The sequence below is a fragment of the Melanerpes formicivorus genome, unplaced genomic scaffold (genome assembly GCF_026170545.1).
Source record: "Melanerpes formicivorus ecotype bairdi unplaced genomic scaffold, bMelFor1.0.p_v2 SCAF_34, whole genome shotgun sequence".
Classification (NCBI taxonomy): Eukaryota; Metazoa; Chordata; class Aves; order Piciformes; family Picidae; genus Melanerpes; species Melanerpes formicivorus.
Genome location: NW_027142386.1, coordinates 5599009 through 5623759, shown reverse-complemented (window position 1 = coordinate 5623759; position 24751 = coordinate 5599009). Strand labels below are relative to the sequence as shown.

General features: G+C 65.2%; 2 protein-coding genes across 2 annotated transcripts; one reads left to right on the top strand and one right to left on the bottom strand.

Moving 5' to 3' along the window:
- Positions 1-749: 749 nt before the first annotated feature.
- On the top strand, positions 750-7573 carry MAT2A (methionine adenosyltransferase 2A). Its single transcript, XM_068156597.1, has 9 exons — positions 750-936; positions 2988-3065; positions 3162-3284; positions 3373-3485; positions 4150-4293; positions 4386-4604; positions 4867-5049; positions 5668-5801; positions 6304-7573. Exons 1-9 carry the CDS (start codon positions 846-848, stop codon positions 6404-6406), a joined length of 1188 nt encoding a protein of 395 aa, XP_068012698.1. The 5' UTR covers positions 750-845; the 3' UTR covers positions 6407-7573.
- GGCX (gamma-glutamyl carboxylase) lies at positions 7404-24365 on the bottom strand. The gene is given in 15 exon segments (XM_068156569.1): positions 7404-7792; positions 8562-8757; positions 9402-9549; positions 9624-9754; positions 10743-10912; positions 13676-13827; positions 15614-15745; positions 18016-18278; positions 18954-19074; positions 19076-19118; positions 20293-20399; positions 20497-20575; positions 21994-22159; positions 23253-23411; positions 24283-24365. Coding segments are annotated over 14 exon segments (2031 nt in total). The 5' UTR covers positions 23404-23411; positions 24283-24365; the 3' UTR covers positions 7404-7620.
- Positions 24366-24751: the final 386 nt, after the last annotated feature.

Sequence of the window (24751 nt, the reverse complement as noted above, 5' to 3'; positions counted from 1 at the left end):
CCCAAGTGCTGCCATCACCCCTCTGCAGCCTGAGCCCCGGCCGGCTTGCAGGCTGCAGCCCCACCGAGCCGGGACCGGGCGCTGGGACCCGGCCTGGCCTGAGCCGCCTTGGCCGTGGTCCTGCCTGTGCCACAAGATGGTGGCAGGAGGTGTTGGGGTGGGGCGCGCAGCCTTGGGGCAGAGTGGGCGAGGCCGAGGGGCCGGTGGGCAAGCCCGGGGAGGAGGGTAGTGGGCCTGGAGCTGGTGCCGCGGGGAACGGCCGTGGGGAGGCGAGGTGGCGGGGACAAGGACAGCACAATGGCGGAGCCGCGCAGCCCGCAAGATGGCGGCGGGGAGGAACCGTCCTCGCTGCTCGCGGATCGCACATGCGCATGCGCGCTCCGCACCCCCCCCCAAGGCGCATGTGACCGCCGCCCGGCCGGGCTGAGAGGACGATTCTATGTGGCAGGACCGGGGGGGGGTTGGATAATGAAGGACGCCGCTTGCTCCTACTCGCCGTGACCCAGAGGCAAGGGGAAAAGCCTGACCGACCGTCCACCCTCGCTCGATGCCCGGCTGGCAGGGAGGGATGCGGCCCGGTGGTGCCGGGAGAGGCTGCGCTCGGAGTTACGTAACGCATTCCCCCCCCGTCCGCCGGCAGTCGTTCCACCGCTCGGCCCCCGCGGTGCGTTTGGCGTCCTCCATTGGCTGAGCGAGGCGGTGACGGCGGAGCCAGCAGACTATAAATAGCGGCGGAACGGCGGGCGCTGCTCTTAGTCTGCTGTGGCCGTCCCAGCGTTGCTTGCGTTCGTGCTCCGCCTGCCGCCGCCGAGTCGCTTCATCCTTGTTTTTATTTCTTCTGCGCCATGAACGGGCAACTCAACGGCTTCCATGAGGTGTTCATCGAGGAGGGCACCTTTCTCTTCACCTCTGAGTCTGTGGGCGAGGGGCACCCAGGTGCGGGCCGAAGCGGCGGGGAAGCCACCGCGCAGGCGCGGCCCGGCGGCGGGGCGGGAGGAGGAGGAGGGGGGACGGGGCGGGTTGGGGAGGGTCGGGAGCGCGCCCGGTGAGTGTCGGGGGATGGGGGTCGTGGTGGACAGGTTTGGGGGGGGGGGGGGGGGTAGGGGCAGCCGTGACGCCAGCGGGCGCGCGCGCAGTGCGGGGCGGCGCGCGCCGCATTGCGGGCCCCGGCGCGCACGTGCTTCCCGCCTTGGCGGGGCTGGGGGGGGGGGGCGGCCGTGGAACGGACACGACACGGGAGGACACGAGACGGGAAGACACGAGACGGGAGGACACGAGACGCCCCGCGGGTGCAGGGAGGGCTGGCTGGGGCTGTCTCTGTGGTAGCGGTTGACGTAACGGCGGCTGGGGAGGGCTGCCGTGACTCAGCCGTGACTAAGCAGTTCCCGGGGGGGCGGCAGGACCCCCGCGCGTGTCCCCCGCTCCATCCCCGCTGCGTTCCGGTGGTTCCTCCCCTTCTGACAGTCGCGGTGCCGCGGATCTGCCCCGGGCTGCCCTGCGTCGCAGTGTGGCTGCCGGGGCCGTGATAGGCCTGGCGAACACAGGCACCCCCTCCGCCGCTGCCCCTTCAGCACTGCCCCCCCACCGCTGCCCCTCCGCCGCTGCCCCACCGCCGCTGCCCCACCAACGCTACTCCTCCAGCGCTGCCCCTTCAGCACTGCCCTTCCAGCGCTGCCTCTCCGCCGCTGCCCCTCTAGCGCTGCCCTACCGCCGCTGCCCCTCCGCCGCTGCCCCTTCAGCACTGCGCTTCCAGCGCTGCCCCTTCAGCGCTGCCCCTCCGCCGCTGCCCCTTCAGCACTGCCCTCCCAGCGCTGCCCCTCCGCCGCTGCCCCTCCGCCGCTGCCCCTCTAGCGCTGCCCCTCCGCCGCTGCCCCCCCCCCACCGCTGCCCCTCCGCCTTCCAGAGCAGGGTGCCCCCCCCCCCCCCCCAGCGCCCGTCGTGGTGATGGAGCATCCCTGCCACCCTGCCTTGTCCCGATGTGCTGCCTGCCCCGCACCTGGAGCGCCAGGATCCCCGTGGGGACTGTCTGGGGGCGCTCCGGCCGGGTGCCGCTGCGGTGCCGCCGCGTGCCGGGCTCCCTGCTGCCTTTGTGCTCACGCTTTAGCCATCTGACTGCAAAGAGCTGCGCGGGCAGCCGCCAGCACCCGCTGCCGGGGGGCTCCCCGTGTCCTCCCCCGGCATCTGCTGCCCGGGGGCTCCCCGATTCCCCCCCAGCACCTGCTCCTTGCCTGCTCCCTGTTTTCTCCCGCACCTCGAAGTCGTCGTCGCGCCGCCTTGCAGCGTAGCTCACACCACTGCAGCCTCCGGCACCCGCAGGAGCCCCGTGGGCAGTTTGGGGCCTCCCCACCCCTGGAATTAGGTGTTGGCTGGAGGAGAACGGGGAGCTGAGCTCCTTTGTGTGGGTTTAAGGTCCCTTTCCTTGCTCTTCCCCCCGAAGTTGCAGCCATGGGAGCTGCTGTACCCCACCCCGGGCAGGCTCTGCCTCTTCCTCTCCACATCCAGCGGGAAAGGTCGCTGCCAAGGACGGCACAGGCGGAGCGCTGCTTGGGCAGCTCCTGGGGCAGAAGCTGGAGCTCTCCCCAAACAAATCATCCCAGGGGATGCTGGGGGGGAGCTGGGCATCCCCTGGGAGCTGCTGGCACCAAGCAGTCTCTGGGGAGCAGGGAGGGGGCAGAGCTGGCACACTGCAGGACACTGGGGCTGGGACGTTGGTCCCCTTTGGCACTGCAGAGGTGGCTGATCCCAGTTCCTGAGCCGACTGGAACTGGAGCTTAACTGGTAAATGCTTGAAATTCCAGGCTTACAACCCAGCTGGGGACAAGGCAGGGCTGTGCCTGGCAGGAGGCTTACAGGGAGGCTGGGGGGGGGGGGCAGGGCTCAGCCATGGCTCTGCTGCCCGGGGGCTGGCTGTGCCGAAGGCTGGCAGCAGGAAGGAAGGACTGGGCTGGGCTGGGCTGGGCTGTGACACTCTGTGTCCCACCCCCCAGATAAAATCTGTGACCAGATCAGCGACGCTGTGCTGGATGCCCACCTCAAGCAGGACCCTGATGCCAAGGTGGCTTGCGGTGAGTAGCTCCCTGGGGCCCGGCAGTGACGTGGGCACCGCGGGGGGCGGTGCCGGCGCTGACGCTGTCCTTGTGCCCTGTCCCCGTGCCCTGCAGAAACGGTGGCCAAGACAGGGATGATCCTGCTGGCAGGAGAGATCACTTCCAGGGCTGCTGTTGACTACCAGAAGGTGGTGAGGGACACTATCAAGCACATCGGTTACGATGACTCCTCCAAAGGTTGGTGCTGCTGGGGGTGGTGCCTGGCTCGGTGCCACCCTGGGGTTGGGTTCCCCAGGCTCTCACTGCAGCCTCTGCTCTGCCCCAGGCTTTGACTACAAGACCTGCAACGTGCTGGTGGCCCTGGAGCAGCAGTCCCCTGACATTGCCCAGGGTGTCCACCTGGATCGCAGCGAGGAGGACATTGGTGCTGGGGACCAGGTGGGTTTGGCTGGGAGGAGGCAAAGTAGAGTGCCCAGGGGGGCAAGGAGGGCAGCAGCAGCCTGGCCTGGGGCAGCAGTGGGGTGGGCAGCAGGAGCAGAGCAGGGAGTGTGCCCCTGAGCTGGGCACTGGGGAGGCCACAGCTGGAATCCTGAGGTCAGGGTTGGGCTTTGACTGCCAGAAGGACTTTGAGGGCTGGAGCAGGGCCAGAGAAGGCCAACAGAGCTGGGGAAGGGTCTGGAGAAGAGGGCTGGGGAGGAGCAGCTGAGGCAGCTGGGGGGGTTGAGGCTGGAGCAGAGGAGGCTGAGGGAGAGCTCATTGCTCTCTGCAGCTCCTGAGAGGAGGCTGGAGCCAGCTGGGGGTTGGGCTCTGCTCCCTAGGAACAAGGATAGAACAAGAGGAAATGGCCTCAGGTTGCCCCAGGGGAGGCTCAGGTTGGCCATGAGGAACAATTTCCTCCTGGGAAGGTTTGTTCAGGCCTGTCCCAGGCTGCCCAGGGCAGTGGTGCAGTCCCCAGCCCTGGAGAGGTTCCAGAGCCCTGGAGCTGTGGTGCTGAGGGCCATGGGGTGGTGGTGCTGGGGCAGTGCAGGGCTCAGGGCTGGACTGGGTGATCTGAAAAGACCTTTCCTATCTTTCCACTCACTTCCTCCTCTCTCTGCCCTAGGGCCTGATGTTTGGTTATGCCACAGACGAGACCGAGGAGTGCATGCCCCTCACCATCGTCCTGGCGCACAAGCTCAATGCCAAGCTGGCCGAGCTGCGCCGCAATGGCACCCTGCCCTGGCTGCGCCCCGACTCCAAGACCCAGGTGAGAGGAGTTGGCTGGCAGGGAGCTCCCTCCCAGCACCTGGAGGGTGCCCGGCAGCAGCCCCCCGGCGCTGACCCCCGCCTGTCCCGCAGGTGACGGTGCAGTACATGCAGGACCGCGGCGCCGTCATCCCCATCCGCGTGCACACCATCGTCATCTCGGTGCAGCACGACGAGGAGGTCTGCCTGGACGAGATGAGAGACGCCCTGAAGGAGAAAGTCATCAAGGCAGTGGTGCCAGCCAAGTACCTGGACGAGGACACCATCTACCACCTGCAGCCCAGCGGCCGCTTCGTCATCGGCGGCCCCCAGGTGCCGAGGGGGCTCACGGCGGCGTGGAGGAGGGGGCTGGGAGGGAGCTGCAGAGGGCAGCCGGTGCAGGGGCAGCCCCAGCTGGAGCAGGCTGCCCTCAGCCCTGCCCAGCCTCACCTTGGGTAGCTCCGGGGAACAGCAGCCTTCCGGTCCCACTGTGGTGGTGGTGGCACAGCAGTGGTGGCAATGGTGGTGCAGGGGTGGCATAGCAGTAGTGGTGGCACTGGGGCCATGGTGGTGACTGCTCCTGTTGCCTCGGCAGGGGGACGCAGGCCTGACCGGGCGCAAGATCATCGTGGACACCTATGGGGGCTGGGGGGCGCACGGGGGCGGAGCCTTCTCGGGCAAGGACTACACCAAGGTGGATCGCTCGGCCGCCTACGCCGCGCGCTGGGTCGCCAAGTCCCTCATCAAGGCCGGGCTGTGCCGCAGGGTGCTCGTGCAGGTGGGTGGTGCCCGGGGGCCTCTGCCATCCTCCAGGGATCTTCATCAGGCAGGGTTGGAAGGGACCACAAGGATCATCCAGTTCCAACCCCCCTGCCATGGGCAGGGACACCCCACACTAGATCAGGCTGGCCAGAGCCTCATCCAGCCTGGGCTTAAACACCTCCAGGGCTGGGGCCTCAACCACCTCCCTGGACAACCCATTCCAGGGCTTCACCACTCTCATGGGGAAGAACTTCCTCCTCACCTCCAGCCTGAATCTCCCCACCTCCAGCTTCATTCCATTCCCCCTAGTCCTATCACTGCCTGAGATCCTGAGCAGTCCCTCCCCAGCCTTCCTGTAGCCCTCTTCAGATACTGTAAGGCCACAATGAGGTCACCTCAGAGCCTTCTCTTCTGCAGACCTTCTCCTTTCTGGGGGAGCCCCTCTCCTTTTCCAGGGGTCCCCTCTTCACCTCCAGGGGGTTACCCTCTCCTCCTCCAGGGGTCCACTCCTCTCTTCAAGGGGTCCTTCTCCAGAGGTCTCCCTTTCATCCCCGAGGGGGCTCCCCTCCACCCCTCCAGGGGTGTTGTTTAGGGGAGGAAAACACTCTGAGAGTCGCTGTGCCCCTGCCCCCAGGTCTCCTACGCTATTGGTGTCTCCCACCCCCTGTCCATCTCCATCTTCCACTACGGCACCTCCCAGAAGAGCGAGAGGGAGCTGCTGGAGATCGTCAAGAAGAACTTCGACCTGCGCCCGGGGGTCATCGTCAGGTAACGGGCACCAGGCACCCGGGGGCACACAGCTGGCACCTGGGGAGGCTGCGCCGGGTACCGGGGGGGATACACCCACGCTGGCAGAGGACATGGTAGGGGGTGGGGTGTGTTGGGGGGAGGGAGATGGTGGAGGGCTGGGGGTGTCCCCCTCCCGCTCCCCCCCCGGAGCAGCCGCGGTCGCCGCAGAGGACCTGGGCAGAGAGAAGAGCGAAACGGGCACGGAGCCGGGGGGTGAGTACCGCCCTCTGCCCCCCCCAGCGCTTGGAGCTTCTCCTGGGAGACCCTCGTGGGAGGAGCAGCTCCAACCGTCTGCCTCCACCTCCCCTTCCCCTCCCTCCCTGCTCCTTGGTTGCTTTTTCTCTACTTCCTCTTTGCTCTTGGGGAGTTGGAAGCGGGGGGGAGGCGACACCAAGGACGGTACAGGCCGGGCAGGAGGGGGTGAAAACAAACCCAGAGGCGGTGCCAGGTGGGCACTGAGGGCTGGACTTGTATATTCCAGGGATCTGGATCTGAAGAAGCCCCTTTATCAGAGGACTGCAGCTTATGGCCACTTTGGCAGGGACAGCTTCCCATGGGAAGTGCCCAAAAAGCTAAAATATTAAGGAGGAAAAAAACACTTCCTAATCCCCTCCCCCCAAATTTTTTGTCAGGCCCTTACCCCCACCCCAGCTGAGCGTAGGCTACAGAGAAGCTCAGTGGGCTCTGGGCTTAAGAGTCCTCCCCCACATCCCCCCCTCCCTCCCCCCTTCTTTTTTTCTAACCCCCCTCCCCACCTCTCTTTCTCTCTCAGCATCATTTGGGCTGTGTGGGGACCCCCCCCTCTCCCCCCCCCCCCCCCAAACTGCTTTTAAACTCTCAAGTGTGAGGTCTGAGCTCAGAGATGGCAAAACAAAAGACACCCCCCCAAAAAAAATCCCCTTCATTGTTGGGGGGCCACCACCCCAATGATGAACTCCCAACCCCTTCCCTCCCCCCTTCAAAATCCCTCACTTGGTGCTGGTTCAAACCTCTCAGAGGATGCACATTTGGGAGGGGGGGGAGATATATTAACTCCCCCCTGCTCCCCCTCCCCCCCCCCCAAATGTGGAGGCAAAATGGTTTTGGTCTTTGATTTCTTTTCTTTGTAAGAAAGCTGAAGGTGGCCCCAAAACTGCACAGCTTCCCCCCCCCCCATTTTCCCTGGTGAGGGGGGGGACACACCAAGGATCCTTTGGGGGTGAAGAGGGGGGGGTTGTAGTCCCCTTTTTTTGATACTTGAACGATTTCCACCCCCACTCCTGTTATTTATTGTGTGCTGAGGCATGGGGGGGGGGTGTGAGTACAGAGAAGCTCCCCCCCGGGCTCAGACAGCAGCTGGAAGTCCTCCACCTTCCCCTTTCCTCCCCTGATCTCCAACCCCATTTTGGGGAGGGGGATTTGGGGGGGGGGAGGGGGAAAAGGAGGAGAGAGAGGGGGAGAGGGAGGGAGGGGCAGGCAAGGGCGTGGGGCTGCTGCACCCCTCGGGATGAGGCGAATTTGGTCGGTGTGGTACAGAGAAGCCGGCTTGTTTACCTTGCCCATCCTGGGGAGAGGAACCCCAAAAGTGCCTTTTTTTTGGGGGGGGGGGGGGAGGGGAGGGTGGTGCTCTTGGAGGGGGGGCTTGCTCCTCTTTTTTCTTTTTAATATTTTTCTGGAGATTTTATTACCTTTTTTTCTTTCTGGGGGGGTTTGTTTCTGCTTTCACCGATTCCACCCAAACCCGACTCAATAAACCCAAGGCTCGACCTCCAGCTTGCAAGGCACTCCTTTGGGGCTGGGGGGGGTGGGCAAGGGGGTTTTAGAGTTCAGGGTCACCCCCTTGGGCTTCCCCAGCGCTCCCCAGCCCCGCTGCTGCTGCTGCTTCCTCCTCCTGGCCACGCTGGTTGGCATAGGCCACCTCCCGTGCCAGCTGTGCCAGCGGCGGGCGGCCCAGCGCCAGGTTCCGCAGGGAGATCAGAGTCATGAGGGCACTGCCAGGGAGAGCAGAGTCATGAGGGCACTGCCAGGAAGAGGAGGGGAGGTGGAAGGGGAGGAGTGGAGGGGGAGGAGTTAAGCTGGGGGAAAGGGATTTAGTGGGGGTGGGGAGGAGGGGAAGGGAAGTGGAGGGAATTAAGGAAGAAAGGAATTAAGGGCAGGGGGGAAACGGATTGAGGAGGGGAAAGGGAATGGGGAATTAAGAAGGAAAAGGAGTTAAGGGGGAAGGGAATTGAGAGGAGAAAGGGGAATTAAGGGGGGGGGGGAAGGGGAATTTGGGGGGGAATTGGTGGAGAGGGGACTGGGGGCAATTGGAAAGGGACCTGGGGGCACAGTGAGAGGAAAAGGGTTTGGGGGATTGGGGAAGTGAGGGAGGGGAAGGGGGGCTGAGGGACATTGAGGGGGGAAAGGGATTTGGGGACAGGGAAGTAGAAAAAAGGTGGGAATAAAGGAATGTTTTAGGGCAGAAAGGGGAAAATTAAGGGGGGGGAAGTGGTTTTGAGGGTAAAATTAAAAGGGAAAAGGGATTTGGGGGGGTAAAGGCAGGGGGGAAAGGGATTTGGGGGCAGAAAGGGGAAAATGAAAGGGGAAAAGCAGCAAATTTGGGGAAAAAACCCAGAAACTGAATAGGGATAAAATGAATGTGGGAGATGAAGGGGGGGAAAAGATCAATCAGGGGCAGAAGGGGGACAAGAAATGTGCCCCCGGGGGTGAAGGGAGGACAGGGGGCAGGTGAAGGGGCAAGGGGGTGGTGCTGGGGCTGACCTGCGTCGGAAGAGGTAGAATTTCTTGGTGAGGAAGCGCTGCAGGCGCTGCCCCAGGCCGGCCTCCAGCCGCCGGCTCTGCTCCTCCAGCCGCCGCTGGCGCCGCAGGAAGGCCAAGGCCAGGGGGTCGGCGGTGACCCCGGCTGGCACCGGCTCCCCCAGGATGGGCCTCAGCTCGGGGGGCAGAGGCTCCTTCTCTGTGTGGGGAGCAGCCCGGGGTGAGGCTTGGGGGCTGTGGTTTGATGGCCAGGGCGGGGTTGGGTTGGAAGGGAGCTCAAAGCTCAGCCAGCTCCAGCCCCCTGCCATGGGCAGGGACACCTCCCACCACCCACGCTGCTCAGGGCCTCATCCAGCCTGGCCTTCAGCACCTCCAGGCAGGAGGCAGCCACAGCCTCCCTGGGCAGCCTGTGCCAGGCTCTCCCCACCCTCACACTCAACAATTTCTTCCTCATCTCCACTCTCACTCTCCCCTCTCCCAGCTCAAAGCCATTTTCCCTCAGCCTGGCAACTCCCAGCCCTTATGCAAAGTCCCTCCCCAGCTCTCCTGGAGCCCTTCAGGTACTGCAAGGCTGCTTTGAGCTCTCCTTGGAGCCCTTTTCCAGGCTGAACTCTCCCAGCCCATCCCCACAGTCGAGGGTCTCCAGCCTGTGATCATCTTGGTGGCCTCCTCTGGACCCATTCCAGCAGCTCCAGGTCCTTGTGCTGGGGCCCAGAGCTGGAGGCAGTGCTGCAGGTGTGGTCTGAGCAGAGCAGAGGGGCAGAATCCCCTCCCTGTGCTGCTGGGCCACACCTTTTTGGGGGTGGCTCTTTCCCCCGTGCCCTGCCCCCAGCCTGCTCTCACCGGTGCCGTTCCGGACCCTGTCCCTCAGCTCCTCCAGCAGGGTCAGGTTGCGCTCCAGGGCCAGGGCCGTGGTGTTGACGTAGAGGTACATGTAGCAGGAGGGCTGCTCCGACACGGTGTGCACCTTGTGGTACTGCCCTGCAGGCAGCTGGGCAGGGCAGGGGGGTCAGCCGGGCGCTGCACCCCCCTGCAGACCACCCCAGTGCCCCCCAGGCTCCGCACCTGCATCCCTTGGCCCTCCCGCAGGGAGTGGTTCTGCCCCTGCTCCACCAGCTCCACCAGCACCTCCCCACGCAGCACCTTCAGGCTGGTGTTGCCCAGGTCCTCGCTCACAAAGTTCTCCAGGTGCAGTCCTAGAGGGGGTTGGGAATGGGGGAGGGGTCAGGGGGGCAGATCACAGAGGCCCTCAAGTTGGAATGGATCCTCCAAGGTGACCTCATGCAACCCTCTGCGCCCAGCTGGAGCATGCTGGCCAGGGACACAGCAAGGCTGAGCCTGAACGTCCCCAGGGATGGAGCCTGCTCCAGTGTCTCACTGTGCAGAACCTCCCCCTGATGTCATGGAATCATGAGATGGTTTGAGTTGGAAGGGAGCTCAAAGCTCAGCCAGCTCCAACCCCCTGGACACCTCCCACCAGCCCAGGCTGCTCAAGGCCTCATCCAGCCTGGCCTTCAGCACCTCCAGGCAGGAGGCAGCCACAGCCTCCCTGGGCAGCCTGTGCCAGGCTCTCCCCAGCCTCACTCTCAACAATTTCTTCCTCATCTCCAGTCTCAGTCTCCCCTCTCCCAGCTCAAAGCCATTGTCCCTCATCCTAGCACTCCCAGCCCTTGTCCAGAGTCCCTCCCCAGCTCTCCTGGAGCCCCTGCAGGTACTGGAAGGCTGCTCTGAGGTTCCCCTGGAGCCCTTTTCCAGGCTGAACTCTCCCAGGCTGTCCCCACAGGGGAGGTTCTGCAGCCTCTGAGCATCTTGGTGGTCTCCTCTGGAGCCTCTCCAGCAGCTCCAGGTCCCTCTTGTGCTGGGGCCCAGAGCTGGAGGCAGTGCTGCAGGTGAGGTCCCCCTAGAGCAGGGGGGCAGGATCCCCTCTCTCCACCTCTGGCCACGGGCACTGGCAGCCCAGGAGTGATGCTGGCTCCTGCCCAGCTTCTCCCCCACCCCCAACCCCTGACCCAGGACCCCCTGCAGCATCTCCAGGTCCTTCTTGTGCTGCTGGGGCAGGGAGGTTCCAGAGCTGGAGGGCACAGCCCTGCAGCTGAGCTCTCCCTACCAGTTTGGGGTCTCCCCGCCCCGCAGCCCTAGCCCTGCCCCCTCCCCGCCCCGGGGGGCTGTCCCTGAGGGCCGTACCGGGGAAGTCGGCGATGAAGACGGCGTCGGTGTGTCTGTCCAGCTGCTTCTCCAGCTCCTGCAGCCGCTGGCGCCAGGGGGACAGCTCCAGCAGCAAGGGCAGCACCCAGGGCGTGGGGCGCCAGGGGGACCAGGGGGCCCGCACCAGGTCCACCCGAGGGTCCACCACCCTGGGGGGGAGACCTCCTCAGCACCCCAAAGTGTGCCCCCAAAACCTGCGTTTGAGGGTCACAGCCTGGGGTACCTCCCCAGAGAATTTCCAGCCGGGGGGGGACACCCCCACAGCCCTCCTCAGCACCCCCAAAAACCCTCTGCTTGAGGGTCACAGCCTGGAGGCACCACCCCAGTTCCACCAGCCTGGGGGGACACCACATCAGCACCCCCATGTCCCCTGTGTGCCACCAAATTGGGGGGGGGGGGAACCCCCTCAACCTCTACTGGAAGGTCAGCAGTGCCCCTCAGCACCTCTGTGGCCCTTGTCCCTCCCCCACGTGTGTGTCCCCAGCCTCTGGGTCCCCCAAAACCTCTGCTGGGAGGTCACCAGCATGCAGGGACAACCCACCAGCACCTCCCTGTGTGTCCCCCCAACCTCTGTCCCCCCCCAACCTATGCCCCCCTCTCCCTCCCCCCCGCCTCTGCTGGAAGACCCCCAGCCTGCAGACACCCCCTCAGCACCTCTCTGTGTCCCCCTCCAAAGTCAGTGTCCCCTCAACCTGGGGGGCCCCCTGAGGTTCTGCTGGAAGGTCAGCAGCCTGTGGGACCACCCCCCCAGCACCTCTGTGTCCCCCTGAACTGTGGGTTCCCCATAACCCCCTACTAGATGACCTGCACCTCCTGAAGCCAACCCCTCAGCACCTGTGGTCCCCCCAAACTGTGTCCCCCCCAGACCAGAAGTCCCCCCCAAACCTCTATCAGATGGCCACCATCCTGTGAAGCCAATCCCTCAGCACTTGTGTTCTCCCCCCACAAACCATGGGTCCCCCCAAACCTCTACCAGATGACCACCACCCTTTGAAGCCAACCTATCAATACCTCTCTGTGCTCCCCCAAACTATGGGCCCCCCAAACTTCTACTAGGAAGCCACCAACCCATCAGCACCTCTCTGTGTGTCCCCCCCCAGACTATGGGTCCCCCAAGCCATGGGTCCCCCCAGACCTCTACTAGATGACCACCACCCTGTGAAGCCAACCCCTCACCACCTGTGTGTCCCCCCCAACCTCTACCAGGTGATCACCACTCATTGAATCCAACCCCTCAGCACCTCTCTCTGTGTCCTCCAACCTGTGGGTCCCCCTAAACCTCTGCTGGAAGGTCACCAGCCCACAGGCACACACCATCAGCACCTGTGTCCCCCTAAACTGTGTCCCCCCAAACCTCTACCAGATGGCCACCATCCTGTGAAGCCAATCCCTCAGCACTTGTGTTCTCCCCCCACAAACCATGGGTCCCCCCAAACCTCTACCAGATCACCACCACCCTTTGAAGCCAACCTATCAATACCTCTCTGTGCCCCCCCAAACTATGGGTCCCCCCAGACTTCTACTAGAAAGCCACCACCCTGTGAGGTCAACCCATCAGCACCTCTCTCTGTGTCCCCCCAGACTATGGGTCTCCCAAGCCATGGGTCCCCCCAAACCTCTACTAGATGACCACCACCCTGTGAAGCCAACCCCTCACCACCTGTGTGTCCCCCCCAACCTCTACCAGGTGATCACCACCCATTGAAGCCAACCCCTCAGCATCTCTCTCTGTGTCCTCCAACCTGTGGGTCCCCCTAAACCTCTGCTGGAAGGTCACCAGCCCACAGGCACACACCATCAGCACCTGTGTCCCCCTAAACTGTGTCCCCCCAAACCTCTACCAGATGGCCACCACCCTGTGAAGCCAACCCCTCAGCACCTCCCTGTGTGTCCCCCAAGCCATGGGTCCCCCCAAACCTCTACTAGATGACCACCACCCTGTGAAGCCAACCCCTTAGCACCTCTCTGTGCTCCCCCAAACTATGGGTCCCCCCAGACTTCTACTAGAAGGCCACCACTTTGAAGCCAACCTATCAACACCTCTCTGCATGTGTCCCCAAACTATGTGTCCCCCCAAACCTCTACCAGATGACCATCACACTTTGAAGCCAACCTATCAACACCTCTCTGTGTGTCCCCCCACACTATAGGTCCCCCCCAACCTCTGCCAGATGAGCACCACCCTCTGAAGCCAAACCCTCAGCACCTCTCTGTGTGTCCCCCAAGCTGTGGGTCCCCCCAAACCTCTACCAGATGACCACCACCCTGTGAAGCCAACCCCTCAGCACCTCTCTGTGTGTCCCCCCAAATTATGGGTCCCCCCCCAACCTCTACTAGATGACCACCACCCTGTGAAGCCAACCTATCAACACTTCTGTGTGTCCCCCCAAACTATGTGTCCCCCCCCAAACTATGGATCTCCAATGCCATGTGTGTTCCCAACCTCTACTAGACGACCACCGCCCTGTGAAGCCAACCCCTCAACACCTCTCTGTGTGTGCCCCCAAACTATAGGTCCCCCCCAACCTCTGCCAGATGAGCACCACCCTCTGAAGCCAAACCCTCAGCACCTCCCTGTGTGTCCCCCAAGCTGTGGGTCCCCCCCAACCTCTACCAGATGACCACCATCCTTTGAAGCCAACCCCTCAGCACCTGTGTGTCCCCCAAGCCGTGGGTCCCCCCAAACCTCTACCAGATGACCACCACCCTGTGAAGCCAACCTATCAACACCTCTCTGTGCCCCCCCAAACTATGGGTCTCCAAAGCCATGTGTGTCCCCCAAACCTCTACTAGATGACCACCACCCTGTGACGCCAGCCCCTCAGCACCACCCTGTGACGCCAGCCCCTCAGCGCCCCTCTGTGCCCCCCCCCCCCCAGCCCGGGGTGCCGTCCCCCGGGCCCCCTCCAGACCTCTGCTGGAAGCGGTCGTTGATGGAGGCCCAGATGTCGAAGTAGAGCTGGGGGCTGCTGATGTTGTAGCGGGGCAGGAGCAGGCTGAGGCAGGCCGAGTACTGCTTCAGCATATCGGCGTGGTCCTTCCAGCGCCGGCTCTGCGTGAACACCTGCGGGCACAGCGCCGCCCCGCTGCCGCCACTGCGCCCGCCCCGGCGGCAGGACCCTGCCCTGCTCCTTAACCTCCTGAGGCTCTCCTCCCCCCAGCTCTGCTTGGATGGCAGCCACGCCTCCCCCCCCCGGGTATCGCAGAGCGTTAGAGGCTGGAAGGCAGCTCCAGAGAGCATCCAGTCCCAGCCCCTGCCAGAGCAGGGCACCCAGCAATGCATCCAGGGGGGGCTGGAAAGGCTCCAGAGCAGGAGACTCCACAGCCTCCCTGGGCAGCCTGCTGCAGGCACAGCACAGCCTCAGCACCCTGCTGCCCACCTCCCACCCCTGCCAGCACCCAGGGGGGGCTGGAAAGCTGAGCCTGGGGGCTTCCCCCCTCCAGCTCCTGCTGCAAAGCAGAAGCACAGACTGGCAGAGGGTGGAAGGCAGCTCCAGAGAGCATCCAGTCCCAGCCCCTGCCAGAGCAGGGCACCCAGGGCAGTCTGCACAGGAACACAGCCAGGGGGGGTTGGAAAGGCTCCAGAGCAGGAGACTCCACAACCTCTCTGGGCAGCCTGCTCCAGGCCTCTGCCTCCCTCACACCAAAGGAGTTTCTCCTCATGCTGAGCTGAAGGCTTCTCTGCTCAAGTTTGTGTTCATTGCTCCTTGGCTTCTTGCTGTGCAGCACCAAAGGGAGCTTGGCCCCCTCCACCTGACCCCCAGCCCTCAGCTATTGATAGGCATTGATCAGATCCCTCTCAGCCTTCTCCACACTGAACAGCCCCAGGGCTCTCAGTCTCTCTCCACAGGGGAGATGCTCAAGGCCCCTAAGCATCCTCTTGGCTCTCCCTTGGCCTCTCTCCAGCAGGTCTCTGTCTCTCCTGACCTGGGGAGCCCAGAACTGGACCCAGGACTGCAGCTGTGGCCTCAGCAGGGCAGAGCAGAGGGGCAGGAGAACCTCCCCAGCCCTGCTGGCCACACTTCTGCTGCAGCCCAGGCTCTGCTTGGCTCTCTGGGCTGCAAGTGCTCCCTGCTGGCTCCTGTTGAGCTTCTCCTCCTCCAGCACCCCCAAGGCCTTTCCTCCAGGGCTGCTCTCCAGCCAGTCCCTGCCCAGCCTGGATCAGTGCCTGGGATTGCCCTGCCCCAGCAGCAGGACCTTGCCCTTGGCCTTGCTGAGCTTCATGAGCCACTCAATCCTGGCCTGGGCTGGAAGGGACCTCCAGAGCTCATCCACTCCAACCCCCTGCGCTCAGAAGGGACTTCCTCCACCAGATCAGGCTGCCCAGAGCCCTGTCCAGCCTCACCTTGATTATCTCCAGGGATGGAGCCTCAACCACCTCCCTGGCAGCCTGTCCCAGTGTCTCCCCACTGTCCTGCTGCACAACTTGCTCCTCACATCCAATCTCACTCTGCTCTGCTCTAACCTCAAACCACTTCTCCTGCTCCTGTCCCTGCAGGCCCTTGAGGTCAGTCCCTCCCCAGCTCTGAGCTCTCCCTGGAGCCTTCTCCTCTCCAGGCTGAACAGCCCCAGCTCTCCCAGCCTGTCCCCACAGGGGAGGTTCTGCAGCCTCTGATCACCTTGGTGGCCTCCTCTGGACCCTCTCCAGGTCCTTCTTGTGCTGGGGGTCCCAGACCTGGAGGCAGTGCTGCAGGTGGGGTCCCCCCAGAGCAGGGGGGGAGGATCCCCTCTCTCCACCCTCTGGCAGTGGGCACTGGTTGCCAGCTTCTGGGCTGCCAGTGCCCATTGCTGGCTCCTGCCCAGCTTCTCCCCCACCCCCAGAGGCTCCCCCAAGCTGTGTCCCCACTCACCCCTGGTTTCAGGTAGCCAACCTCCCCTGTCAGCCCATCCTTGTAGGTGATCTTGACGTGCTGGTGGAACCTGGAGTGGACCATCATGTCCCAGGAGTAGCCATAGAGACCATTGGTCCAGTTGTTGTAGCCCTGCAGAAGGGGAGGTGGCACCAGGGGATGGCAGGGGACAGCCCTGGGGGGGCACCACTGCCAGGATGGGGAAGGAGGGGAGGGGCTGGGAGCCTGCTGGGGGCTCCAGCAGGTTCAGAGGTCCCTTCAGGAGGATCTTGAGGTCCTTTCAGAGGTCAACTCAGAAGGATTTTAGGTCCCTTTAGAGATGCCTTCAGAGATCACTTCAGAGGGATCTTAAAGTTCTTTCAAAGATCTCCTCAGAAGGATCTTGAGGTCCCTTCAGAGATCCCTTCAGAGGTCACCTCAGAGAGATCTTAAGGTCTTTTCAGAGGTCTCCCCAGAAGGATCTTGAGATCCCTTCAGAGGTCTCTGTAGAGGATCCTTCAGAGGTCACCTGAGAGGGATCTTGAAGTCCCTTCAGAGGTCCCTTCAGGAGGATCTTTAGGTCTTTTCAGAGGTCAACTCAGATGGATCTCAAGGTCCCTTCAGAGATCACCTCAGAAGAATCTTGAGGTCCCTTCAGAGATCCCTTCAGAGATCACCTCAGAAGGATCTTGGGTCCCTCTACAGATGCCTTCAGAGATCACTTCAGAGATCTCCTCAGAAGGATCTTGAGGTCTCTTCAGAGATCCCTTTAGAGGATCTTTCAGAGGTCACCTGAGAGGGATCTTGAAGTCCCTTCAGAGGTCCCTTCAGAGGTCCCCTCAGGGGGATCTTGGGGTGCCTTCAGAGGTCTCTTTAGAAGACCCTTCAGAGAGCACCTCAGGGGGATCTTAGATCCTTTCAGAGCTCCTTTGATATGGACCTGGAGGTCCCTTTAGAGATCCTTTCAGAGGTCACTTCAGAGGTCACCTCAGAAGGAGCTTGAGGTCGTTCAGAGGTCCCTTTAAAGGTCACCTCAGAGGCATCTTGGGGTCACCTCAGCAATCCCTTCAGCAATCCCTGCAGAGCTCCCTGCAGAGCTCTCTTCACAAGGATCTTGAGGTCCCTCCAGAGATCCTCTCAGAGGTCCCTTCAGAGATCCCTTCCAACTGCCACCACTCTGTGACCTCCTTTGCTCCAGGTGAGCTCTCCCCTGCCATGGCAATGCCCCCTCCAGCCCCTGGGGCTGTCCCCCCCCAGCACTGCCCCAACCACATCCCCCTCTGCCCTCTCTCAGCAGGCTCCTTTCGCCCCCTCTGTGCCCCCAAAACACCCCCAAAATGCCCCTCCTGGCCCCCAAATTGCTCCCATGTCGCCCAAAATGCCCCCATGCCACCCAAAATGCCCCCATGCCACCAAAAGTGCCCCCCAAAATGCCCTTCATGCCCCCCAAATATCCCCATGCCCTCAAATGCCCCCCCAATGTCCTCATGCGAACAAAAATGCCCTCACAATGCCCCCACGTCCCCTCAACTCCCCTCCCATGGACCCCCAGATTGTCTCTCATACCTTAAGTTCCTGCCCCCTGGCAGTGCCCCCCCTGGCAGCGCCCCCCTAGGCAGCGCCCCCCAGGCAGCGCCCCCCTGGCAGCACCCTCTTGGCAGCGCCCTCCTGGCAGTGCCCTCCTGGCAGTGACCCCCCGACAGCGCCCCCCCAGCAGCACCCCTTGGCAGTGCCCCCCCGGCAGTGCCCCCTTGGCAGCGCCCCCCTGGCAGTGCCCCCCTGGCAGTGCCCCCCGGCAGCGCCCCCCTGGCAGTGCCCCCCCGGCAGCACCCCCTTGGCAGTGCCCCCCTGGCAGTGCTCCCTTGGCAGTGCCCCCCCAGCAGTGCCCCCTTGGCAGCACCCCATTGGCAGCACCCCCTTGGCAGTGCCCCCCTGGCAGTGCTCCCTTGGCAGTGCCCCCCCCAGCAGTGCCCCCTTGGCAGCACCCCATTGGCAGCACCCCCTCGGCAGTGCCCCCCTGGCAGTGCCCCCCCAGCAGTGCCCCCTTGGCAGCACCCCCTTGGCAGTGCCCCCTTGGCAGCGCCCCCCCGGCAGCGCCCCCCTGGCTGTGCCCCCCGGCAGTGCCCCCTTGGCAGCGCCCCCTTGGCAGTGCCCCCCTGGCAGCGCCCCCCTGGCAGCATCCCCCCTTGGCAGCAGACCCCTGAGCAGTGCCCCCCAGCAGCACTCCCTGGCAGCGCCCCCTTGGCAGTGACCCTTGGCAGCGCCCCCCTGGCAGTGCCCCCCTGGCTCTGCCCCCTGGCAGCGTCCCCCCTTGGCAGCAGACCCCCGAGCAGTGCCCCCCAGCAGCACTCCCTGGCAGTGCCCCCTTGGCAGCGCCCCCTTGGCAGCGACCCCCCTGCAGCGCCCCCCGGCCGTGCCCTCACCGGGGTGATGAAGTGTGAGTAGGGCAGGAAGAGCTGCTCCAGGATGTAGAGGATGGTGAAGGCGGCAGCCAGGTGCTGGCGAGGCCGAAGGCCGGGGGCCGCCCCGCGGTGCCCTCCGTAGTGGCAGTCGGGGCTGGCGCGGGGGGCGCGGGCGCTGGGCAGCAGCCGCTGCAGCCAGGGCGGGCAGCGGGCACAGAGCCGCCGCGGCCAGCCCGGCTGGCAGAAGAGGCCATTGGTGGCCAGCATGGTGTAGGAGAACATCCCTGGGCGGGGGGCACCGCTTAGCCACCTCCTGGGGCACCCCCAGCCGCCCATGCCCACCGTGGGGCTGAGCTGGGGGGTGCCCAGGTGCCCCAGACCTGCCTCAGGGCATCTTGAGGGGTGCTCAGGTGCCCCTGCCCTGCGTGAAGGCATCCTGGGAGTGCCCAGGTGCCTCTGCCCTGGATGAGGGCATCCTGGGGGTGCCCAGGTGCTCCTGCCCTGGATGAGGGCATCCTGGGGGTGCCCATGTGCCTCTGCCCTGGATGAGGGCATCTTGAGGGGTGCCCAGGTGCTCCTGCCCTGGATGAGGGCATCCTGGGGGTGCCCATGTGCCTCTGCCCTGGATGAGGGCATCTTGAGGGGTGCCCAGGTGCTCCTGCCCTGGACGAGGGCATCCTGGGGGTGCCCATGTGCCTCTGCCCTGGATGAGGGCATCCTGGGGGTGCCCAGGTGCCCCTGTCCTGGATGAGGGCATCTTGAGGGGTGCCCATGTGCCTCTGCCCTGGATGAGGGCATCTTGGGGGTGCCCAGATGCCCCTGCCCTGGATGAGAGCACCTTGGGTGTGCCCAGGTGCTCCTGCCCTGGCTCAGGCTGCTCTGGGGTGGTTGGAAGGGTGCCCTGCCCTGGCTGTGGGGGTGCCCAGGTGCCTGTGCCCATGCCCCCCCCGGGCACTCACCGATGCTGAAGAGCTGGGAGTTCATGCAGTGGAAGTAGGTGACGAAGATCAGTGCCAGGGGCCGGCTGGCATCGAAGAAGAGCAGGAAGCCAGCGGAGAGGTCGAGCAGCAGCCCCCCCCCCGTGCACCACCAGCCTGCTGGTCAGCTCCTCCGACAGCACCAGCCTGTGGGCACCGCCTGGCATCAGCCTGGCACCCCCAGCCTCACCCTGGCACCCCCCTGAGTCACCCTGGCATCCTCCAGCCTCACCCTGGCACCCCCCCAGAGCCAGAGTCACGCTGGCACCCTCTAGCCTCACCCTGCCACCCCCCTCAGCCTCACCCTGGCACCCCCTAGCCTCACCCTGGCACCCCCCCAGCCTCACCCTGGCATCCTCCAACCTCACCCTGGCACCCCCTCAGCCTCACCCTGGCACCCCCCTCAGCCTCACCCTGGCACCCCCCACTGCTGTCCTTCTCCTCACCCTGTCCCTCTCACCCTCCTCCTCCTCACCCTGGCACCCCCTGACCATCCTCATCTTCACCCCTGGCTTTGTCCCCATTTCCCCCTTCCTCATCCTCACCTCCAGACCTTCCTCGCCTTGACCTCCTCATCCTCACCCCAGCCCTTCTTACAACCTTCACCCTCACCCTGGCACCTCCATCACCCTCCTCATCCTCAGCCCCTTCTCCCTCGTCAGCCTTCCTCCTCACCCTGGCACCTCCACATCTTCCTCACTCTCATGCTGACCTCACCCCAGCTCCATCAGCCTCTCCTCATCCTCTCCCTATCCCTTATCACTCTTCCTCCCCACCCTGGCACCTCCATCACCTTCCTCATCCTCACCCCAACCTTCCCCTCCTTAGAACCCTCCTGCCCCTGCCCCAATCACCTTCCTCCCCCTCCCCAATCACCTTCCTCCCCCTCCCCAATCACCTTCCTCTTCCTCCTCCTGTCCCAATCACCTTCCTCCCCCTCCCCAATCACCTTCCTCCTCCTCCCCCTGCCCCAATCACCTTCCTCCCCCTCCCCCTGCCCCAATCACCTTCCTCCTCTTCCTCCCCCTGCCCCAATCACCTTTCTCCTCCTCCTCCCCCTGCCCCTATCACCTTCCTCCCCCTCCCCCTGCCCCAATCACCTTCCTCCTCCTCCCCCTGCCCCAATCACCTTCCTCCTCTTCCTCCCCCTGCCCCAATCACCTTCCTCCTCTTCCTCCCCCTGCCCCAATCACCTTCCTCCCCCTCCCCAATCATCTTCCTCCTCCTCCCCCTGCCCCAATCACCTTCCTCCCCCTCCCCAATCACCTTCCTCCTCCTCCCCCTGCCCCAATCACCTTCCTCCCCCTGCCCCTGCCCTCACCTGAAGGGGGCAAAGAGCCAGTGCCGTGCCAGGCTGCCCATCGAGTGCCCTCCCACCCAGTCTGCGTCCAGCTTCTTCAGCCCCGCGATGAAGTAAACGATGAAGACCTGGGGGAGGGGTGGCAGAGGGGTGCCAGGGGTGAGAGGCGGCCCCGGGGGCACCCGGGGCGGGTGGCAGGGGCGCCCCAAGGGGCTGGGCACCCACCTGGGCACGCAGCAGGGTGTAGTTCCAGAGCGGGACGTGGGCATTGCGCTTGTGGGGCCGCAGGAGGCCGTCCACGGAGCTGTGGGGGCAGAGCAGGTTGGCACGGTGCCCGCCCCTGCCACGGGGCACAGGTGCCAGCACTCCTTAGGGACAGAGGGAAAGCCAGGGGACACAGAGTGACACTGCCAGCAGTGCCAGGGGGCACGCCAGGGCACAACCCCCCCGGGAACATGGCACTATGGGCACCCTGGTGCCAGCAGGGACATCCCAGTCTGTGCCACCCTATAGGCACCCTGGTGCCAGCAGGGTCTGTGCCACCCCATGGGTACCCTGGTGCCAGCAGGAACATCCCAGTCTGTGCCACCCCATGGGCACCCTGGTGCCAGCAGGGACAGCAGGGTCTCTGCCACCCCGTGGGCACTCTGGTGCCAGCAGGGACACCCCAGTCTGTGCCACTCTATAGGCACCCTGGTGCCAGCAGGGTCTGTGCCACCCCATGGGCACCCTGGTGCCAGCAGGAACATCCCAGTCTGTGCCACCCCATGGGCACCCTGGTGCCAGCAGGGACATCCAGTCTGTGCCACCCCATGGGCACCCTGGTGCCAGCAGGAACATCCCAGTCTGTGCCACCCCATGGGCACCCTGGTGCCAGCAGGGACACCCCAGTCTGTGCCACTCTATAGGCACCCTGGTGCCAGCAGGGTCTGTGCCACCCCATGGGTACCCTGGTGCCAGCAGGAACATCCCAGTCTGTGCCACCCCATGGGCACCCTGGTGCCAGCAGGGACCCCAAGGCCTCTGCCACCCCCAGGGGACCCACAGTCAGGTGGTGCTGGTGCCCTGGGGGCACCTGGGGCTGTGCATTCCCATGGGGACACCAAGCGCTGTGCCACCTCCCCGGGCACACAGAGCCAGGGGCACCCCTGTGCAGGGGAGGCTCTTTGTGCCACCCCACGGGCATGCAGTGCCACAGGGGAGACCAGAGCCTGTGCCACCCTGCAAGGGCCTCAACACCAGAGTGACCTTGATGCCCTGCAGGACCCTGTGCCACCCGGGATCCCCAGGGACATCCTGTGCCCAAGGGTACCCTGGCAGCACCCAAGGGTGCCCTGGGGAGCGGAGAGGTGCCAGCCGTCATGGTGGACCCAGTGCCACAGGGGGCACCAGTGCTTGTGCCACCCCACGGAGGACATGGAGGGTGGGTAACCCAACACCATGCTGACCTCGGTGCAGGACCCTGTGCCACCCCAAATGCCCAGTGCCACCCATTCACCCTCTGCCCTGGGTGCCTCAGGGAGCACAGGGTGCTGCTGACGGCTGTGGTGCCCCCGGTGCCGTGGGGCACACCAGGGCCTGTGCCACCCTGTGAGTGACCCCACACCACGGTGACCTCAGTGCCCTGCAGGACCCTGTGCCAGCCAGGACCACCCTGTGCCACCGCAGGGCGCCCTGGGCGCGAGGGGGCAGCGGTGCCCACCCGTAGCGGTCGGTGCCCACCCGTAGCGGTCGGCGCCCATCAGTGCCAGCTGGAATGCCAACAGCCCATAGAGGTAGGAGTGGTTGTTCCAGGAGGTCTTGTCCAGCAGCAGCACGTACCAGTAGGGTACCAGGAATGCCACGCAGCTCAGGCGGTAGCAGAACCCAGCCATGATGCCCAGCGCCCCTGCGGGCACCGCAGCGTCCCTGGGCCCGGCCCCAGACTCGGCCCTGCTCAGCCTCCCCTCCTGCTGCCAGTCCCCATCCTGCCCCCATGCCCATCCCAGCTCTTCCTGGTGCCCATCCCCACCGTGGGATTTGTCCCCCCACCTCCCAGTGCCCATCTCAGCGCCCATGCCCCTCTGCCACTGTGGTATCACCCCACTGCCAATCCCACTTCCCAGCCCCTCGTTATGGAACTTGTGCCTGTGCCAGTTCCAGTGCCCATCCCAGCCCTCATCCCAGTGCCAGTCCCCACCTCAATGCCCATCCCAGCCCTCATCCCAGTGCCAGACCCCCCTCAATGCCCACCCCAGTGCCCATCCCAGCCCTTCATCCCAGTGCCCAGCCCTCATCCCAGTGCCCATCCCCTCATCCCAGTGCTAGTCCCCACCTCAGTGCCCACCCCAGTGCCCATTCCTCATTTCAGTGCCCATCCCTAATCCCAGTGCGAGTCCCCACCTCTGTGCCCACCCCAGTGCCCATCCCTCATCCCAGTGCCAGTCCCCACCCCTGTGCCCACCCCAGTGCCCATCCCTCATCCCAGTGCCCATCCCTCATCCCAGTGCCAGTCCCCACCCCTGTGCCCACCCCAGTGCCCATCCCTCATCCCAGTGCCAGTCCCCACCTCTGTGCCCACCCCAGTGCCCATTCCTCATCCCAGTGCCCATCCCTCATCCTAGTGCCAGTCCCCACCCCTGTGCCCACCCCAGTGCCCATCCCTCATCCCAGTGCCAGTCCCCACCCATGCCCACCCCAGTGCCCATTCCTCATCCCAGTGCCAGTCCCCACCTCTGTGCCCACTCCAGTGCCCATTCCTCATCCCAGTGCCCATCCCTCATCCCAGTGCCAGTCCCCACCCCTGTGCCCATCCCTCATCCCAGTGCCAGTCCCCACCCGTGCCCACCCCAGTGCCCATCCCTCATCCCAGTGCCAGTCCCCACCCCTGTGCCCACCCCACCCTGGCACTTACCTCCTTCCAGTGCAGTGCCACCCCCCAGTTCCCTCCCCGTCCCCCCCCCCCCATCCCAGCGCGGGTGCCCGGTGCCCGGTGCCGGTACCCAGGAACATGATGGCATAGAGCAGGTACATCCAGTCGAGGGGCAGGGGCTGCAGGAAGGGCAGCAGGGGGAAGCGGCACACATCCAGCCCGTCCAGGTACCGCTGGTCCAGGTGCCCCAGGCCCCGCTCCTGGGGCACGTCCAGGGCCATCAGCAGCCCTGGCGGCACGGGGGGCACACGGGCGGGGGTCAGGGACCCGGCAGCACCCCCCCAGCGGAGCCAGCCAGGCCCCGGGGGCACCCGGACGGGCACTGACCCCGGCCACCAAAACACGGCCAGGACCTTTGCCCAGGGCTGATGTGGCCCAGCCTGGGGCCCCCCTGGCACCCGGGCCTCACCCCTGAGCCCTTGAGACCCCCCCCCCCGGTACCTGAGCCCCCCCCGGGTACCCTCCCCCCGAATGCCAGCTGGCTCCCCCCAGTCCCCAGACACTTCTGACCCCCCCAGCGTCCTTGGCACTCCCTTCACCAAGAGCCCTCCAAGCCCCCTCAGTGCCGCCCAGCCCCCGGGGCTCCCCCGGACCCCTCCATTTGCCCCAGAGCCCCCCGGCTCCGCAGGCCCCCCCGGGAGCCCAGCCCCTGTGCGCTCACCACAGCCCCCCCGGCGGCTCCGTCTCTGTGTCCCCCCCAGCTGCCCCCTTCCGAAGGTCCCCAGCCGCCGGTGCCCCCCGCCGAAGCTCCCTCCCGCGGACCCCCAGGCTCCAGTCCCCTCGGTCCCCATTCACCGAAGTCCCTCCGGCCTCACTCGTGTCCCCCGCTCCCTCCCGTGTCCCCCAGGCTCGGGTCCCTCCCGGTCCCTCCCGTGTCCCCCGGGCTCGGGTCCCTCCCGTGTCCCCCGGTCCCTCCCGTGTCCCCCAGGCCCGGGTCCCTCTCGGTCCCTCCAGTGTCCCCCAGGCTCGGGTCCCTCTCGGTCCCTCCCGTGTCCCCCAGGCTTGGGTCCCTCCCGGTCTCCCGGTCCCTCCCGTGTCCCCCAGGCTCGGGTCCCTCGGGGGTCCCCCCGGTCCCTCCCGGTCCCGCCGCTGCCCCGCACCGAAAGCCGCCCGGAAGGCGCCGAGCGCGGCGGGGTCCACGGGCCGGTGCAGCAGGCGGACGAAGCGGTGCCACCGCGTCAGGTCCCGCAGCTCGAAGCCCAGCAGCCGCCGGGCCAGGCTGGTGCCGGTACCGGGGTCCTTGGTGCCGGGAGCGGGGGTCCGGAGGGGTCTGATCCCCCGCCGCCTCCCCCCGCTCCGGCCGCCTCCGCCGCGCCGGGCCTGCGGCGGGACCAGGAGTCAGGAGGCACTGAGCCCCCCCCGCCGGGTGTCCCCAGCTCCGTTAACCCCCCCGAGCCCCCCTGCCCCTCGCCCCTCCGTTACCCTCCTCTCGTTACAGCCCCCCCGACTCCGTAGCCCCCAACTCCGTCCCCCCTCCCCCCGTCCCCCCTCCCCCCTCTCCGTTAAGCCTCCCGCTCCGTTTCTCCCCCCGCTCCCTGTCCCCCCAAACTCCGCTCCCCCTCCCCCGGT